This window comes from Aotus nancymaae, unplaced genomic scaffold (genome assembly GCF_030222135.1).
Source record: "Aotus nancymaae isolate 86718 unplaced genomic scaffold, 86718_ANA_hifiasm-v0.15.2.pri h1tg000008l, whole genome shotgun sequence".
Taxonomy (NCBI): domain Eukaryota; kingdom Metazoa; phylum Chordata; class Mammalia; order Primates; family Aotidae; genus Aotus; species Aotus nancymaae.
The window spans coordinates 55,800,658-55,820,684 of NW_026988419.1; the positions used below are offsets into that span (position 1 = coordinate 55,800,658).

Sequence of the window (20,027 nt, forward strand, 5' to 3'; positions counted from 1 at the left end):
TCTTCTATAATTTTCACAATTAATTGAAGTTATAACAGATGGTAACTCCATGACTATTTCAAAATAGCTATTCATAATTCATAAATTATCTTCATTCTTTGGCCCTTCAACTAACTGATTTGCACACAGGTAATAAATCCAACAGGAAATATTGTAAAGTAATATTGTAAGAAGAAAGTTTTAAGATCATTAAGTAGTTGCTGTCCACTGGGAAAAAAGTAAACTTGCTGCATTTTTTAAATAACCTTAAACTCTGACACCAACATTGAAAGGCAGTGTAAAATTAATGGTTCAATACAAATCATCCTACATTAACAGTTAATGCCTGCTATACCTAAGACCTTGTGTCTTAGCCCATTTGTGTTGTTAAGGAATACTTGAGGCTGGTATATTAAAAAAAGAAGAAGAAGAAGAAGAAGACGAAGAAGTGTATTTGGCTCACAGTTCTGCAGGCTGTACTGGAAGCATGGTGCCAGCCTCTGCTTGGCTTCTGGTGAGGGCCTCAGACCACTCCCACTGATGGCAGAAGGCAAAGGGGAGCTAGTGTGTGCAGAGATCACACTGCAAGAAAAAGGGAGCAAAAAAGAGAGGGAGGGAAGATACCAAGCTCATTACTCCAAGGACAACACCAAGATGTTCATGGGGGATTAGCTCCATGACTCAAACACCTCCACAATGGGGATCAAATTTCAACATGAGATTTGCAGTGGTCAAACTAAATATAGCACCATTTCTAAATCATTTAGGGTTTTTGGAAACTCAGCATACAATATTTAGTGAAAATTATCATATAATCAGAATATCTCTCCCCTAATACACAAACATCCACACCCAAAGCTATAGCTCTCCTGATACAATTATGTTCTCCATAAAAATGGCGACTGTGTGTCCAATGCATGAAATGAGTTTGTATGAGAAATAGCAACTTCAAGAATAAAAGGCCTAGCTTAACAAGAAGTAGCAAAATCTCCAAACTTGGGTTCCAAGTGGAATGATTCCAATTCAATTAAACAGATATTTTTTATTTAGTGCCCCAATGTCTATGTGAGTGGAAGCATATCTCAGGTAGAGGAAAAGCTCAAGAAGCCTGAGAGATGAGAAAAGACTTTGCATATGCAAAGCACAGAAAACACTAGTATTGCTACTTTTAAAACGTGTGTGGCAGGGGGAGGTGACAGTGGCCGTAGTTGTGGTACCAATGCCAGCCATAACTAGGAGCAAAATTACACAGGGCTTTGCAGGCCCTGTTAACAAATTAGGACCTCATCTCAAGAACACTCAAAAGTCACTGAAGGGTCTAAGCAATGGTGTAGCATGATTCATTTTCCATTTTTTAAAAACTTATGCTGCAGCACACAGAATAGACAGGAAGTGTACAGGTTGGAGACAAAGAAACTAGTTAAGAGACTTTGGTAATCTGAAATGATGGAGGCCAAAATTAGAAGGCAGTACAACAGAAATTAAAAGTAAGTCCTCTGAAGTCATTTACCTACATTCAAATCCCAGATTTTCCATTTACCAGGTATACAACTTTGAGCAAGTTGCTTCCTGCTATGGTTCGAATGCTACAAAAAGCATATGTTGGAAACTTATGCTGAACTGTTGCATTGGAAGCTGGAGCCTAATGGAGATGTATAGGTCATGAGGGTGGAGCCCTCATGAATGGATTAATGCTCATTATAAAAGAGCTTGAGGTTACAAATTCCATCTCTTGCTCCCTCTTGCCCTCTCTTACCCTTCTGCCATGGGATGACAAAGCACAAAGGCCCTCATTAGATGCTGCATCATTCTTTTGGATTTCCCAGCTTCCAGAACTGTGAGTCAAATAAATTTTTGTTCATCACTTTACTCAGTCTGTGGTATTCTGTTATAGCAGCCCAAATAGACTTAAATACATATTCTCTCTACAACTCAGCTTTCTCTCCCTATAATCCAAAGATAAAAAGCTTCACAGGAGTCTTGCCAAAGTACAAATAAAATAATATATATATAGCAGTTAGCACGTTGCCTGGCACAGAATAAGAATGCAGATGTTTATCATTATTAATGCAATGCAAATAGAATAATAATATAACTAGAAGATGTTTAGGAGACAAAAATTGACAGTTTAAATAAAGGAAAAAGAGATGAGTTTACAGCTTCTGGCTTACAGAGTCATCTATCTGATAAGATGAGAAACATAAGACTGTTTGAATGTTCTGAAGGTTTGAAGCAAAGAATAGTGTTCATTCTTGAATATATTGATTGTGAGTTCATTCTTGAATATATTGTGAGAGGCATGCCAGTAGGCAGGCAAATATATAGATCTGAAGTACAGGAACAGATCAAAGCTGGAGATCTGAGATTCAGAGAGACAGATGCTAAGTCCATGGGTGTTGAGAAGAACCCCTAGAGAAAGAATATACACAGCGAAGAAATGATGACACTAGGTAGAACCTAAGGAACACCAACACTTAAAGACATTGAGAGCAAGAGGTCAGATAAATAAGAATAATACTATATGATATATGAAAAGCCAAAAGAAAGTATCTCAAAGAGGGAGTATTCAACAATGTCAATAGTGCCAAGCAGTGAAACAAGAGGATTTGACAACAAAGTATTTATTCACATAGTATGCATCAAGCATTGTGCTAGACCCTTGAGATACAGATGTGAATAAGAAAAAACCTTTGCACAAACAGACATGTTGTGAAGATAGTAAACTAGCAAACAAATCAAATACAAATTGTAATAAGGATGGTGAGCAGAGAGTGACATGATAAGAGAGTAAAAGGCAGAGGCCAGCTTTAGGTGGGAGTTTGGGAAGGCATCTCTCTGAGGTAGAAAAATTTAAGCTGAAATCTGAGGCAGAAAAGGGCATGGTCAGAGAACTGAAAGGAGTTCCATATGGCTATGGCACAATGAGGAAGGAAAGATGGAGAGACAGAAGCTAGACCATGTTTGTAGATCATGCTCACAACATAGACGAGTTTAGATGATGACCCATTGAGCATTTGTAATCAATGAAGCTAAGTTCACTCTAGCTAATAGTAATTAACAGTTTGGCTTTCCTCATTATACTAATCTTAGTAATCAGAAATAGGACATTTTACTACTGTTTCAACCATTAACTGTTTATTAAAATAATATCAGAATAAGCTTTTCTATCTTAAAGGATACTACATGGTTACAAAGATGTTACCTATTGCATTAATTTTACTAATTCCCATTTAACCTTCCTCCATATTTCTTTCAAAGATATGTGTCATAATATCTGTTTGAGTCCATCAAATGTCTCTAAGGTACTCACTCATTTTCAAGCAATGTAGATCAGAATTTGAATGTTTTATAACAATATGACTAAGCAAGATGTTGCTAAAATGTGTATGGGTCAATAACATACAAAGAACCTGATGAAATTCATCACCTTAAAAAAGATTATATTCTATAGTTTCAGTTTCCTATTTCCTTAATCTATGTATTTATATACATACATACAATAAAGAAAAGTTGATACAGAAAACATTGGCTTGAATCTGAGCAGCTGAATTACACATTCATATTCCTTTTTAATTTCCTCATCTGCAAGAGGAAAAACTTATGGTCCTTCTATATTTTAAAGGCGTCAATTAGAACAAATGCTATCATCAGGTAGGGTGCTAGGCACATTAAATTATTTTTAATTATCCCAATACCTCTCAAAAACAAATATAATTCTTCCCATTTTACAGATGAAAAAAATAATCTGTGAGGTTAGGTGACTTGCCCAAGACTACAGTTGTGGAATTTAAGCCCAATACAGTAGGCTCAAAAACTCTGGTTACTATACCAAGATGTCCCAGACTGTTAACAGATTGAGTTCCTTTAAAAAAAAAAAAAAAGTCACATACGAGATATTAAATCATAAAAATAGATTTTTAAATGATAAAAATATTTTGCTCAGTTTTTCAGAAACTGTGTATAACTTAGAAACATTAGCCAGACACACCATTCTTATACAGGTACATTTTTCCCTTCAGTATAGTAACTTGATTTCTATTTTTTAAAATATTGGAGAAGAGAGATAAAAGGAGGCCATAACAGTGTATTTAAGGTTCAAGAATTACCACTGAGTCAAATTTTTTTCCAGTTAATCCTTAATACAAATATTAAATTCAATTAACTACCAGCAACTCACTACCTATTCTCACTAAACTTGTTTCTCAAAGTTAAAAATTACAAATGGCTGACCTAAGATGTTCCTGAATCAGAAAAACCTAACTTCTGATTAGAACCTCTAAATGTCACTATTTCTCTTAACTAGAAAGGAAACAAGTCTGAATAAAAGTATCATAATTTGCTCTAAGCAGAATCTACAGATGTATTGTATTGTGAGCTCTTCTTCCTAAGATTTTTCAGGTAGCCAAGTCATCCACCAAGATACTGTTTGAAGAAGACTAGATATTTAACAAAATGAAACTGATGCCAGATTATTTTTATTTTCCTTAATAAAATACAAACAAGAGCACAAAATTCACTTATATATATCATCATTTTACATGTATAAATAATGCTCAGAATTCAAGTACAGTCAAGTGCAGAAATATTTCCTATATGCTAATGTGTACATATAAACTAATTACATACATCATGTGCCTTTGGCCCAGTTAAAAGACATCAAAAAGAAACACTGCACTTGACTATTTCATTGCATTCTCATTAAGAATTCGAACCAGTGCCTATGTAGTTACAGTTTTACTTAACTGTTCCATTGCATTCTTATTGAGAATTCGTACCAGTGACTATGTAGTAATAACTACAACTTTCATACCACTCAATGTAAACACTTAAGTAGACATTTCCCCCAGTTGTAAATATCTCAGGAGCTAAACTTCTATCAATTTTTAATAATGAAGTAGTCAAAATCTTAATTGAGTTTCATTCCTTAAAACAACACAATTAGAGAACTTACTTTTAACCAAAGTTCTTCCTATGCCAAGATGGATATTTACAGGTTATACATACAGAAAACAAAATGCAATCATGTTTCTTTACTTTTAGAATGGACAAAAAATATCTAAAAGCTGTCTCAACAGTGTGGGTCTTTGTACATTCAAAAGGATCTTACTTCACTGATATCACTTGCTTTTAATTTTAATACCCAGTATATATAACTGTGATGTTCAAATAGCTAGGCAATCTGAATTCAAATGATACACAAGCATACCCTTAGAGGGGCAAGAAAAGAAAGTACCATCGAAAAAGCAATAACTGATATCAACAAGATTATAAATATCCAGCTGAAGGCACGTGGAAGCATTTACTACTCTGCCATCAAAGATTCTCCACTTAGTTCAGGATCAGGAATAGAATCAACTCTGGGAACTGTGGAGTTGGCGTCTTCATTCTCAGTCTCTTCTTTCTCTTCAATCACTGAGGCTTCCTCATTCTCAGTCTCTTCTTTCTCCTCTGGTTCCTCTGAGTCAGATGCTTTTTCAATCACTTGGTTTGTCTGTTCTGTAGCTGGTATTTTGTCATCTGTCTGCTCTGTACTATTACCAAGAACATCTTGTTCTAAAGATTCTGAAAAGATAAAGATTCAAGACTTTAGGAATACCCGAATGTTAAAACTGCTAAATAAGGCAAGCCAAAGATAAAGATGAACACACACACACACACACACACACACACACACACACACACACAGAGAGAGAGAGAGAGAAACCATACAATTGTCTAACACTATCTTTAAAATCTTTTAAAATAAGTACCTAACTCCCTTTACAGTTAGTATGATTGAAGAAAAAAAATAACTTAGATAAACCCATAAATATACTTTTTCTAATGTCCCATATTTTTATACAAAATAAGTTCCTAAAGACACATCTGAAAGTTGAATGCCCAAAAATCATAGTCCCAAAAGAATTATGTGCTATAATACCATAGTCCAGCAAACAATGCAAATGTATTAATGTCCAGATTGTTTCCTGAAGAAACTGTTTCCCTTGTGTCCAGGCAACCCTGTGAGCAATGTGTAAATGTGTACTTTTTTGTGTGTGGGTGTGGGTGGATAGTGCTTTCCTACACTGATGTACATCTCTATTATCCAAAACCAGGAAGTCAGGGTCTCTCTTTTCCAACGGCATGACAAGTCTCTCCTCATCCCTCTGCAAAAAACAAGTCCTCGGTATTTAACCTCTGGGTCAGAATGTGCTACATACCTAGCATGCTAGGGAGAGAAAGAGAAGGGTCTTTTAACCCCACCTCCATAGCAGAAGCTAAGTAAGGGTACTAGTCCCTACATGAAACTTTACTCCTTTTAACCTCTAACTCTTTTTAAGTATTATTGAATTCAAATCCCTTAATAATATAACAATTGTATTAAATAAACTGCCTTTAATTCTTTAAAGAACAGGATAGGGGAGGGAATAACTGGAGCAGACAACCTTTGGGACACGTATTTCTACATTACAGATAAAAATCTAGCTTTAAGGTATTTATTTTTGTAAAAAATAGCAATTAATATTTTTGTTAGGAGAAATATGGCTAAACCACATCAGTTAAGAAAAAAACAGATTTTTCTACTCTCACAGATGATTGCTTATGATATACTACAAATGTTACTGATTCAAAAAATCTGGAGGGAAGGCCAGTCTTAGTAAAAAGTTCTAATTAAGTTTCTTATATAATACAGGCCAGTTCTGCTAAATAAATAAAATTGTTTTGCAAATAAATTATGTGTTATATGCACCCGTGTTAATATGGAAGTCTTAGAAATCCAAGGTTTTACCATACCAGTTTTAATAAATACAAATTATCTATATCTCACATACTCTATGACAATACTTTTAAAATATTTAAAAGGAATTATTTCTTCAAAGAGATATCTTGGACTCTGGCTTATATAATTAATTATAACCACCTTCCTCCTTTTTATATGTAGAATAAAGGCCCAAATTCCAGTTAGAAACGTTTTAGTTATTAAATTATAGTAAAACTTAATGATGTTTTGCTGTATGAAACATTCCTATGATCACAAAAAGTAGTAAAAAATGTCCATAAATTACTTGTACCAAATTTCATTTTTTAAAATCCTATTTGTATCTTAATATGGAACTTAAAGTGGCATTGCTACACCCTTGGAATCTTACAAAAATCCAAGTTAGAAAAGCAGTAAGTCACTCGAATTTGTTATTTCAATGTTCCAGAGCAGAAAGGAAAAGCAGAAAGGGCAAATGAAACTACAGGCATGTACAAATCATTTCTGCTACAAGAGCAAACAAGTTATTCATGGAAAACTTCAGGAGTCACCAATCATTTGTAATTCTACCCTCATAGAATTTATCCAAGATAGAATTTTAAGAGTCATGGTTTTCCACAACTCTCTGGCCATACAGCAATATTTACTTGGCAAGAACTTCACAATTTCTTATAGTTTAGTAAGCCTTCTGAAACAAAACAATAAAGCCACAAGAAATGAAAAAATAAGAAGCTCAGAATCCAGGATGTAACTCACCAATAAACATGTTTAAGTGAAAACAGGCCCACATAGTTTGTCATATTCTGTCTGACAGATTGCCTCAACACTGTATTGAAACAGGGGAGGTATCAAAATTCAAGGCTTGTCATATTAAAGTTTTGTGATGTTACTATTTTCAAAAATAAACTTTACTAGTCAAAGCTAATTTAATATACAAATTCTGGGGCCATAAAGAAGTGGTTAATACAAGGAAGAGAACTACAATACTGAAATTTTTAAATGTCTGCAACACAAGAATTCAAAGAAATATGATGTGCTATCATAATCAGAAAACAACACGATACACAATGTTTTCCAGTCACTATTGTATTTCAGAGAATATGTGAAAGATTACAAAACTGAGGAAATGATGGGTGGAGATTGAAAATAATCAAGAGCCTATTAATCATTACTTTTCTTCTCCTGGGTTAATTTGCAGAAAAGCAATTTTTTAATAGTAGTAACACTACAAAACATTGGTATGTGACATGACACCTACAATATAGACATCAGCTAGTCTAAATAAGATAGTTAATTGATGTTTGGATGCCAATGCCATTTTGTAAGAAGTCATCAAACAAGATCTAAATAATTAAGTGTAAAAGATTAACAGAGACTTACATATCAATTTAATAACCACAAAGCTTTATAAGAAGATTGTGTAACAAACGTGCTTTTTTCATTTCTATGGAAGCACATTATTTGCCTATTCTAACAAAAAGAGCAAATTTCTTCCATGAAATTATAGTTTAAAACAGCTTGGTGGAATAAATATATTTCAGAAGATGTTAATATTTGGGCATAAAATACTATAAGAGAAACCAGGCTTTGTGTTCACACTAATTAAAGAACCCTACTCTTCACTGTATGGCCCAGTGCAAGACTAAGATATGAAACACTTACCTGAATAACCTAATTCCATCTGTAAGAAAAATTTTAAAATTCACTCTGGCACCTATAATGCCAAGAAAACAATATACCACAATGTGATAAAACAAAAAATAATCCATGCAATTTCTTTCTTTCCCCACTCCTGCCATCAGCCCACCCCAACCTCAATATTCTTAAGAGAGTTCTTTTTTTTTTTTTTTTTTTTTTTTTTTTTTACCTAATAGTAACAATTGGCTTCCAGTTGTTTGGGCAAAGTCTCAACTCAGTTAGAAAACTGAAACTCATAAAACAGCATAATTATATAAGGAATATCACTGCCTCACCTATAAACTACACACATGCAAAAACATGTAAGAATATCATGTTTAGGTTTTTACTCTAGTTCCTGAAAGAACAATTTTTTAAGAAAATTAAATAATAGTCTAGCAAAACAACTTCATATATTTTTGCCTTCCTAACACATAAAAATTTTGCCTTGCTAACACATCAGTGCCCAGTATATATGTAGGCTACAAACTTACCCAATGACTCAATACATACAATTCAATTAAATTATAACCACTCATAAGAAAATAGCTAGTATTCAACACATAGAATATCATTAATTATTTACCATTTCTGAACAAATCAAAATTAGACAGGAATTTTTTTGTCTTGTTTTATTTTGTTTATGAGACAGAGTCTCACTCTGTTGCCCAGGCTGGAGTGCAGTAGTACAATCTCCGCTCACTGCATCCTCCACCTCCCAGGTTCAAGCAATTCTCCTGCCTCAGCCTCCCATGTAGCTGGGACTACAGCTGTGCACCACCACGCCAGGCTCATTTTTGTATTTCTTAGTAGAGACAAGGTTTCACCATATTGGCCAGGCTTGTCTCAAATTCCTGACCTAGTGATCCTCCCAAAGGGCTGGGATCAGAAGGGTGAGCCACTACACCTGGCCAAGAGTTTAATTATTAAGCAATGATCTAAAACTATACTACTAAGTGAAGGTGTTTTAGAAAAGGGAGTCAGAAGACCAAATGATCTCTATGTCTAAAACAAACATTCAAAAACATACTATAAGCAAGTTTAAATCTTAAGAAAGTGGCACATAAGTAAATATAAACAAAGGTATAAGAACATTATTTAATGGATCTGGTAAATACATGGAATTCAACAAAATTTACATTACCAAATAGTTTAATTTTCTGGTGCACCATAACAAAAATACTAAACACAAAATTTTCCCTTGGTCAGCACAATCTAATGGTAACAGTATTTTGTATAAAAGAAAGGGAAGGACTAAAATCACATTATCAAGTTAAATTTCACCTTATATAAATTTTACTTGCTATTTTTGATAGTATTGATTAGATACCATGAGCTTTATTATTAGGAAGTTATTTCTAAATGGACAAAAACTGTATTCTACTGAAATTATTGCATGAAACCTAGACAAACACAACGGAGCAACAAAAACACAGTATCAACATTAATATTTTTTAAACATGGTAGTCAAAATATCACTGCACTAGAATACTAACAATGTAGAAACCTAGAACTCTAATGATTATCACATATCATAAAAAGGATGCTATATATCAGTATTTAGAAAGCACATTTTCTAAAAAAGGTAAAACTGATAAACCACTTTAATGTGACTTAGCAGAGATTCAAGTATTATGGTGCTATTTATTTAACCATAAAAGAAACTGAGGAACCTAAAAGCAGTTGATTTCTTGGCATATCATATTTAGTATGTCCTCAAAAAGACAATCTATATCCCCAATTTCTTATATTTCTTTAATAATCTATTACCAAGGCATCTGGGTGTAAAATTCCAGAAAAAAAAAATATTCTAGGTATTCAGGTGAGAAATTAATGGGAGAAATTTCTTCTAGGTCTCCTCCTTTGATGAAAACTTTCCAAGATTCTGTAAGTTTTTCTAAAGAGCGGTTCAGAAATTTTAACAGCTTTGTGCCTCATCCTAAATGCAAAATCTTCTAATATCAGAATCCAGGCAAAACTTAATTTCAAAATCCTTATATCACAGATTGAAAAATATGTATTTCTTCTATTAATTCTTGGTTGTTCACAAAAATGGTTACTGGTATCTGTTTAAGGAAAAGTTCAGAAGGAAGAAAGTTATCTTTTGGTTCTATCTGTAACTTCAATAACTTAATCTCTACAATTTCTATTCCTATCAAGGAGCCACTTCAATACAAGAATTAAAGCAGAGAAGTTTTTTTTCAGACCTCAAGTATCTATATCATTTAGAAATCAGAAATCTAAAACACTGGCTGTTAGCAAAGAGTAGATGATTGAGATGATATGGTTTTAATTAATAGTTCAATATAATCATAAACCACCAGTGTTCAAAACAAATGCAGCTTCATCTGTTCATAAGAAATACTTCTAGTTGTTTACAAAAGGAAGCCAGCTTGGAATTGATAACTGTGTGTCACAGTGTTGAGTTAGAAGTCTTCAGAAAAGTTTCAATCTTCAGGAAAGTCAAAGAAGAAAAAGATGCTCCTGGCCACTTTGATGAATCCAAAGAGAAGTATGAAAGTTATTATTCTAGAAACTATCTTAACCAAATGGAATTGTTGCTTCAGTTTTTAGCATTATGGAGTTATCAAACTCTGCCTCAAGTTTTGTCTTCACCTAATAACATTACCTTATTTGGGTTGAGTTTGAGCCAGTAAGACTTCTTTCCAGAGATTTCAGACAGAAAATGAGACATCTGGGGTATTGCTCCTCCTAGATTAGATGAGAAGGAAAGGTATAGCTGGGTGTTGTTTGCTAACTGTCCATCTTGACCTTAGCAGAAGATATAAAGCATGGGACTCATTATCAAGATTTTCACTCTGTTGGCTGTTTTTTCTTGTCTTGTCTATTTTTTTTTGTCCCAACCATTATCTTTCAAATATTCACTTTAGCTTCTCTGAGCAAGACTAGTGTTGGAAAAGGCTTCAATTTTTCCTCTAGGCATCTTCAGTATGAAATCCTTTAATTTTCAGTTCCAAGAGGCTGCAATGGTAAGGCAGGTGGTTTGCATGTGACAGCATGCAGCTCAGAGCACGACTTAAGCAAAAGAAAAAAATTGTCATTCTGTTTGGAGTTGATGCTGCAGACTTGGAGAAGATGAATGCATTGATTCAGTGTTGAAAGTATACAGGCCTCTCTCATAGCTATCTGTATTCAAATTCATTTCAATATTTGTTAGTAAGCCAAAAGCCAAGCCCAATTCAACACACGCATTTTAGGTTCACTCTTCAAAGTTAAAAAATATATATAGATACTCAAATCCCATACTAAATTTCTGATATCTGAAAATTCACTGCTTCATATGATGTTCTCAGTTAAAGCAACTTTTACAGTACTCAATGTTTTTATGAAGAAGATATCAAGTATATATAAATTATAATTACTAGAAATTAAAAAGAATTAATCCTGACTGATAAATAAATCATGGGAACTAAACTTCTAATATGCATTTTTTTTCTATATCACACATAGCACCAAAATATTATGGCCTAGCTCATAATTTTGGCAATCTTTATAATTCACAGCTGATTAACAAAGAGCTCCTAACCAAATATTAATGCTGTAGTAAGAAAGAGCTGGCAATAGTCAAATCTCCCACCTAATCTTTTCCATTTTTTCATGAAACTTCCTCAAGAATTCCTAAAACAGAATTGTAAGATGAATTCTAAAACCCAATAAATTCTGATAAATTCTGTTTCTCTAAAATAAAGTTGATTTTTACATCAAAGGCAATGTAATCTTGTGAACATTTATAAATTGTCTGTTTCAATGAAATATCAGTCCTACTGATACAGTCATCCAAAAAAATGCAAGGATAACATTATAATTCCAAAGTTTCCTGCTTTCTAGTAATATCTACCAATTTATGTGGTAGATACAAACCTATTTTATCAATGTTAATCACTAATCTTGTATTTTATCCTTTGAGTAGTTGTTTCATAATTCCAATAATCTGTTTCATTCAGATAAATTGAAAAAAATTATCCTATGAAAATATTACTAATCAAATCTCCCAATGGTTTTAGAAAAGGTCACTCCATAAACAATGTTTAACTAGCTGATGCTAGATGTTGCTTATCACAATACAATCTGCATGTTAAAAGTGAAACACATCACACCAATCACACAGGAGGCTACAGTAACAGAGCAATAGCCAATATATGCATGCTGCAAAATCTGATAAATTAATCCATCCTTACCTAAAAGCTTATGCTTTTATTACTGTTACATAACAACATGTTATTAAGGGACAAAACTGTTTAACATATCCATACCTTCGTTAAACTGGTTGTCTGATGAAAGCTCACTTCCTGATGGCAAGGGGCCAACTGAACGTGAACCTTCCACCACCTGCCTCTTCTCAAAACTAAACTCGGGAAGTCTTGGAGCTTGAGGTCTGGTTTTTCTTGCAGGGTTCAAGAAAAAACAGTAGGCACATCGAAAAGCTGTAGAGAATATTTTAAAAATAAGCAAAACCACAAACCAAACAAAGTTCAAGGACTAGTTAACTCACAAGATTACTTTTGCAGATATTCAAAAGAACTCTTTAAAAGTTACTGTATTTGTTATTTTAATAATATGGTAGATGTTCTAAACAGAACTAATTTACAGCATATTTCCTAATTATTAAAATTAAAATTGTAATTTTTAAAATTAAAGGCAGAAAAGGCATAACAGGTGACAGAGCAGGCTAACTATGTAATAAGTTACACAGCAGGTTGATAGCAAAATAATGATCTAAATGAATTAGTGAGATTACATTTCTAGTCACCAGAATCATTAGGTATTTTAAAATCTAGAACCTTGCACATTTACCCAAGAAAATACAGTACGCAGTATTTTAGAAGCATTTTAAATTTACCACAGTAGTTTTTAATCGTGGCTACACATGAAAATCATCTGCAGAGTTTTAAAAAATGTACTGATGCCTGGACCCTATAGTCAGTCCCTCAAAGGAGACTCTTTGTAAATGGGTCCTGGGTATCATAATTATTTTAATCTCTTCAGGTGATTGTGATGAACAGTGGGGTTTGAGAACAACTGGCCTAGAGGCTGTTCATTATATAGGAAGAAACCTAAATTGTCTTCCCTGTTTTGCTCTATGTACCAAAATAAGGATAATATGCCTAACCAATGTATACAAAGAGAGTATAAAAAATAAAATGACAACACATAGAAAATAGCATAGAATAAAATATTTAAAAGCAAAATATTTAAATCTCATTGCCCAATAAGACTTACCAATATATTCAAATTCTTCCTTCAAAGCCATGCCATTATGAGAAAAACACTGCTGACATATAAGTGCATACCTACACCATAAGGAAAAATGAACAAACCAGTTACAAATGTAGACAAAGCTTATGGGAGAGGCTATTTTAGCCATCATGGCTAATTTATATTTTAACATAGCTAAATATGCCATAACAAATTATATGACAGTAAACCATACACAATATTTGTTAAACAAAAACCAAAATTAACCAAAGCCCAAATTTCAAATACTTAAAAATATAATTTATACATCAAATTTAAAAAAAACTAAACAGCAATTAAATGAATATGTCTTTACTAAGTTAGCAGAAACATATTTGATAACTGAACACTTAAATTTTGGTGTTTCCCAAAGTATAGTCCTGAGGATGAAAGCCTCCAAATCTGTGGTCAGATAAGGAAAGTTGGAACCCTCTTAGAGATTCACAAGGAATATTATTAAAACCTGAGAAGTCTTCCAGCAAATAAACATATTTAATTTTGTTTAGTCCCACCCAAAGATTAATTTCTATACATGATTCCTATACCTTTCCCAGTTACATTAAACATCTTTCTCATTTTCTATTTATACACTTTCTCAGTTCTCTGTGGATATACTCAACAAATACTTGCCTGTATCAAACGTCATTCTATTTTGAATAACATATAATTAGGAGGGCTATCAAACACCTACTATCCTATGAATTTTTTAAAAATCTACTTTGATAATTACTCTGCACATATACGATGTTCCTAGAATTATTGTAAGAATAACTGGAAAAGCATTTTCAGAACTGTTAAGTAATAAATACATACAAATTGCTTTTAATGTTCTTAAAAGTACTACTATCACCAAGTCCAGTACTGATATCTATAAAGCTCCATTTCTTAGAACCTATCAGGGTTGCACTATGTTTTTGCTCTTTAAGTTTAAAAGTTTCAATGAAATAATCCACTTTCTCTAAAAGTTACAGCAGAGTTAATATTTTTTCCAAATGGATTTAATCCAGACTATATTGTCAAAACTTCTACTGTCAAACAATTAAATATGTATTCTTTTGCAGGGCTATAAAACACTCCACTATGCTCTAAAATCAGAAAATAGGTGCCACAAAACTGTAGAACATCTAGTATGTGCACACACACACATCCTGATTTCATTTCCATTTATCTACCACCTCAGTAAATATTACCTGTTCTGTGGACCATCACCAACCAAATATTCAACAATTCTATCCAAAGCGCCTCGTTCTCGGGGGAGAATAGGTCTTGCTAAAGGTGGACCTGGAGGATGAAGACCTATTAAATAAATACATATAAAATTTATATGTATGAAATACACATAAAATTTAGTTCTATTATCAAGAACTATCTATGCTTGTTAACACTTGTAAAAGGTTTTAACAAAATAACAAAATATTAATTCTTACAAATCTCTGAAGACCATTTAAATTTTCATTAAAAATATTGCACTATAAAAATATATTTAAATATGTGCTAATCTACATAATCTACTAGATTCCTACTATACAATCTACTAGCAAATACAATTATGCTTAATTCTGTTCAAACTGATTTTTTAAAATGCTCCAACTCTTAAAAATCTATGTAATCGTAAATCAGGGGACTTCCATTTCAGATCATAATAGAGTAACAGGAGTCAGATTTAACGTCCCAACTAAAACACTGTGCAAAACATATGAAGTAACAGTTTTAAAGACACAGGATATCAAGCAATGTAGGTTATTGTTCCCCGAGAAGACTAAAAACAAGACACACCCTACATCTGCCCCAGCTTATTGCCTATAGAGAGTTTTTACTCAGCAGTGAAAGGAAAGTAAACCCAGCTGAAGGGTAGCAGACTCTCATAGTTGAGGAGACAAAGCCAGAATTCTGAGGAGGCCAAGGCAGCTTGAGTTCACAAGAAAAAGTACCAAGGAGGAGAGAAGGCACAGAGAAAGAACAACAAAGATCTACAGAGGGTTTACTAGAGAATTCAGCAGAGTACTGATTGGTGCATGCATGTGAGAAAACTATCTGAGGATGAAGGAAAAAATTACCCAAAAAGGTGAAAAGAAAGTGTTCATACAGGGCCAAGAATATTGCCCATTTCCATTAGAGTAGAAAAACCTCCTAACACACAGGCCATTTGGTATTCAGAAGAGTACTGTAAAGGAATTTTTAAAATCTAGCATTCAATAAGGTAAAATTCACAATGTCTGGCATCAGATTAAAAATTACTAGACAAGCCAACAAGCAGGAAAATATCACCAATAAGAAAAATCAATCAAAACTGACCCAGAAATTATGAACATGACTGAATTAGTAGATGACTAATTCTTATGACTGTATTTCATATGTTTCAGAATCTAGAAGATTCAGTATGCTAAGTAGACATGAAAAAAACTTAAAACCAAATTGAATTTCTACAGATAAAACTATAATGTCTAGTATAAAAAAATCCAGATTATGTGTACAGCAGTTTAGAAACTGCACACACAAAAAACTGGTGAACTTTAAGACATAGCAATAGAAACCATACAAAATGACAGCCAGGTACAGTGGCTCATGCCTGTAATTCCAGCACTTTGAGAGTTTGAGGCAGACAGATCGCTTGAGCTCAGGCATTCAAGACCAGTCTGGGCAATAGGAGGAAGCCCCATTTCTATAAAAAAAAAAATACAAAAATTAGCTGGATGTGGTTGCATGCACTTTAGTCCCAGCTACTCAGAAGGCAGAGGTAGGAGGGCTGCTTGAACCCAGGTCAAGGCTGCAGTGAGCTATGATCGTACCACTGCACTCCAGCCTGGGTGACAGAGCAAGACCACAGAACAACCACAAGCAGCCAATATATGTAATTGGAATCCATCAAGAAGAGGAGAGAAATGAAGAAAAAGACAAAAATATTTAAAGAAATAATGTATATTTTCTAAATTTGATGAAAGCTATAAATGCACATATTCAAAAATATCAACAAATCCCAAGCATAAGAAACATAATTTTGTTCCAAGACAGTGAATGACCAAATTGCTTAAAACCAATAATAAAGAGAAAAATCTTAAAAACCACCAGAAAAAAAAATACATTATGTACGGAGAAAGAGTTAAGAATAACAGCAGACTTCTCATCAGAAAAGATGCAAGCCAGAAAATGATGAAACAATGTTTAAAGTTCTGAAAGAAAAAACTGTCAAAAATTCTATATCTATTGTGAACATCTTTTTTAAATGAAGACATTTTCAGATATAAAAAACTGAAAGAATTCATCACTAGAAGAAGAGCAATACAAGAAATGTTAAAAAGAAGTCCTTCAGGCAGAAGTAAAGTCATAGCAGATGGAAAGTAAGATCTACACAAAGGAATAAAGAATCTAAAACAGTTATCACGTGGGTAAATATATAAGACTTTTTATTATTTAAATCACCTTAAAAGATAACTGACTGCACTGTATTATGCATTATATGTAATCTAGAGATAACTTAAAGTATATGGAAGGATATGCATAGATCATATGCAAATACTATGCCATTTCATATAAGGGAATTGAGCATCTGCGGATTCTGGTATCCACTGGGGGATCCTGGAAACAGTCACCCATGAATATATGTTCTTTCAAGTAAATAGAAAACATTTACCAATACATGGCTTTCTTACACATAAAATAAGTATCAATACACTTTTAAAGATTCAAATAACACAATATACGTTTTATAACAATAGAATTAAATTAGAAATCAGCAGCAGATAAACATCTGAAAAATCTCCAAATATTTGGTGACTAAATAACATACATTTGAATAACCCAGGACTCAAAGAAAACAGAAAAATTAGAAAGTATTTTAAATTGAATGAAAATGGAAAAAAAAAATCAAAATTTATAACATGCAGCTAAAGAAGTACCGAGAGAAAAATTTGTAATGTTAAACACCTGTATTACAAAAGAAGATAGGACTAAAATCCATAATTTCTGCTTCCTCATTATGAAAATAAAAAGAAAGAGCAAATGAAACCCAAAGTACAGAAGAAATAATAAATATCAGAGAGGAAATCAATACAATAGAAAATACAAAAGAAAAGATGGCTCTTTGAAAATATCAATATAATTGTTAACCTCTAGCCAGACTAATATGGAAAAAAAAAAAAAGAAGATACAAACTACTAATATCAGAAATGAGAAAAATGGCATAACTCCAGATTGTAAAAACACTAAAAGGATAATTAGGGAATATTATGTGCAACTTAATGCTGACAAATTCTACAAGTTGGATAAAATGGACAAACCCCTTGAAAGACTACCAAACTACCAAAGTTCACTCAAGAAGATAAAAATAGTCATTTGATTTGTTAAAATTCTGTTAGGAATTTTTGCATCTATGTTCATGTGTGATATTAGTAGTTTTCTTAAAGGAACTGAATTTTTAGTTAAAAAACAAAAACACCTTTTTCTCTCAGAAACAACAACAACAACAACAAAAAAAGGCCCAGATGCTTCAACTGATCAAATCTACCAAACATTTAAATTAAGGAAGAAATAATACCAATTCTACACAAACTGTCCAGAAAAATGAATAGTGAATACTTACTCATAACATGAAACCAACATAACTCTGATACCAAAACCAGACAAAGATATGACAAGGAGAAAATAAAAAAAAACACAGACCAATATTCCTAATGAGTACTGATATCAATATTTGTAACAAAATATTAGCAAACTGAATCCAGTAACACGCATATAAAATAATTCATCACAATAAAGTGAGATTTATTCCAGGAAAGCAAAGGAAGTTTAATATTTAAAAGTCAATTTAATTCACTATATGAACAGGCATTAAAACAAAGAAACAAACAAATCCCAATATAAACATCTCAATAGATGTAGAAACAGCATTTGAAAAAATCCATAATCTATTACTAATTAAAAAAAAAAAAACCTTCAGCTAAGTAAGAATAGATGGGCACCTCAAGCTGAAAAGAAGGATTTATTAAAATAAAAAACCCTAGAGCTAACATCATGCTAAAATGTGAAAGAATAATTGCTCTTTTCCTAAGACCAACGAAAAGGCAAGGATGCCCACTCATAATATTCCTATTAACACTGTACTGAAGGTTCTCGCTTATGTAATGAGGTAAGAAAAATAAATAAAAGGAAACCAGATTGGAAAGGGAGAAGTAGAATTTTCTTTATTCAGACAATGTAACTGTCTATGTAGAAAATACTATTTAATCTACAAAAAGTTATCATACTAGATAGAGACAATAAATTAATTTATCAAGGTTATAGAATACAAAAGCAATATACAAAAATCAATTGTATTTCTACATATACTAGCAATAATCAGTTGGAAATAGTTAATAAAACAATACCATTTATAATAGCATTAAAAATATGAAATAATTAGATGTAAATTTAACCAAAAAATGTGCAAAATCTATACACCAAATACTACAAAACACTGCTGAAAGAAATTAATGACCTAAATAAATTAAGAGAAATATACTGTGTTCATGTAATAAATTAGACAATATCAGAAGAGATTAATGGCAAGTGGGGAGTGGAAGAATAACACATAAAATTTAGTTAATAATTTTATTTTAGATAAAAATAATGATAAAAATAAAGAGTTACACATTCAAACGTTATCAATTGTAACCCTATATAACCTCTGAAAATTGAAAGAGAACTATTTGCAGGAGATACTCGGAATTGAGACAACACAGAAGGCACTGAGAAGAAAAGGACAGAATAAAATAAAATGTGATGTTTGCCTTTGTAAAACAAAACAGAATGAACCTAATAAGGTGAGTAGGAATGGAGGTTTACATGGAGACTTCATAGAAGACTCTGAAACAAAATGGAACCCTGTTGGAAGCAGCCTTGCAATATACGGATACAAGGGTTTCAAAATGGCTGTGATAAAATCTTTAAAGTATTCAAGATGGCTTTAGGGATTGCAATACTGTATTATGCTAATATTTTAAAGGAATAAAAAAGAATTTCAATTTGTAAGTAATCACAAATGTAAAGGCTATTACCATCTATAAAAGGGGAATTGATGTCAAAATTATAGCTATTAGTAAATAAAAGTTAGGTTCTAGAGCAAGTTCTTAGTATTAGAAATCAAGTACATTTTTTTCTTTCTTTCTTTCTTTTTTTGAACGGGGTCTTGCTCTGTCGCCCAGGCTGGAGTGCAGTGGCGCAATCTCAGCTCACTGCAACCTCTGCCTCCCAGGTTCCAGGGATTCTCCTCCCTCAGCCTCCCAAGCTGCTGGGATATAAGTGCCTGCGACCACACCCAGCTAATTTGTGTATTTTTAGTAGAGACGGGGTTTCACAGTGTTAGGCTGGTCTTGAACTCCTGACCTCAGGTGATCCCCGT

General features: G+C 32.9%; 1 protein-coding gene across 4 annotated transcripts in view; it reads right to left on the minus strand.

Annotated features, from left to right (window-relative positions):
* Window positions 1-4,432: 4,432 nt before the first annotated feature.
* LNPK (lunapark, ER junction formation factor) overlaps window positions 4,433-20,027 on the minus strand; it is a 72,909-nt gene continuing 57,314 nt past the window's right edge. For 2 of the 4 annotated variants that reach the window (XM_012471922.3, XM_064373338.1), the window contains exons 10-13: window positions 14,842-14,947; window positions 13,637-13,707; window positions 12,670-12,840; window positions 4,433-5,541 (exon numbers count right to left, since the gene is read on the minus strand). In XM_012471922.3, coding sequence (XP_012327345.3) covers window positions 5,282-5,541; window positions 12,670-12,840; window positions 13,637-13,707; window positions 14,842-14,947 — 608 coding nt within the window. In that variant the 3' untranslated portion in view covers window positions 4,433-5,281. Of the gene's footprint in view, window positions 5,542-11,024; window positions 11,108-12,669; window positions 12,841-13,636; window positions 13,708-14,841; window positions 14,948-16,220; window positions 16,314-20,027 lie in introns of all 4 variants that reach the window. The other 2 variants (XM_064373340.1, XM_064373339.1) reach the window with 2 other exon arrangements.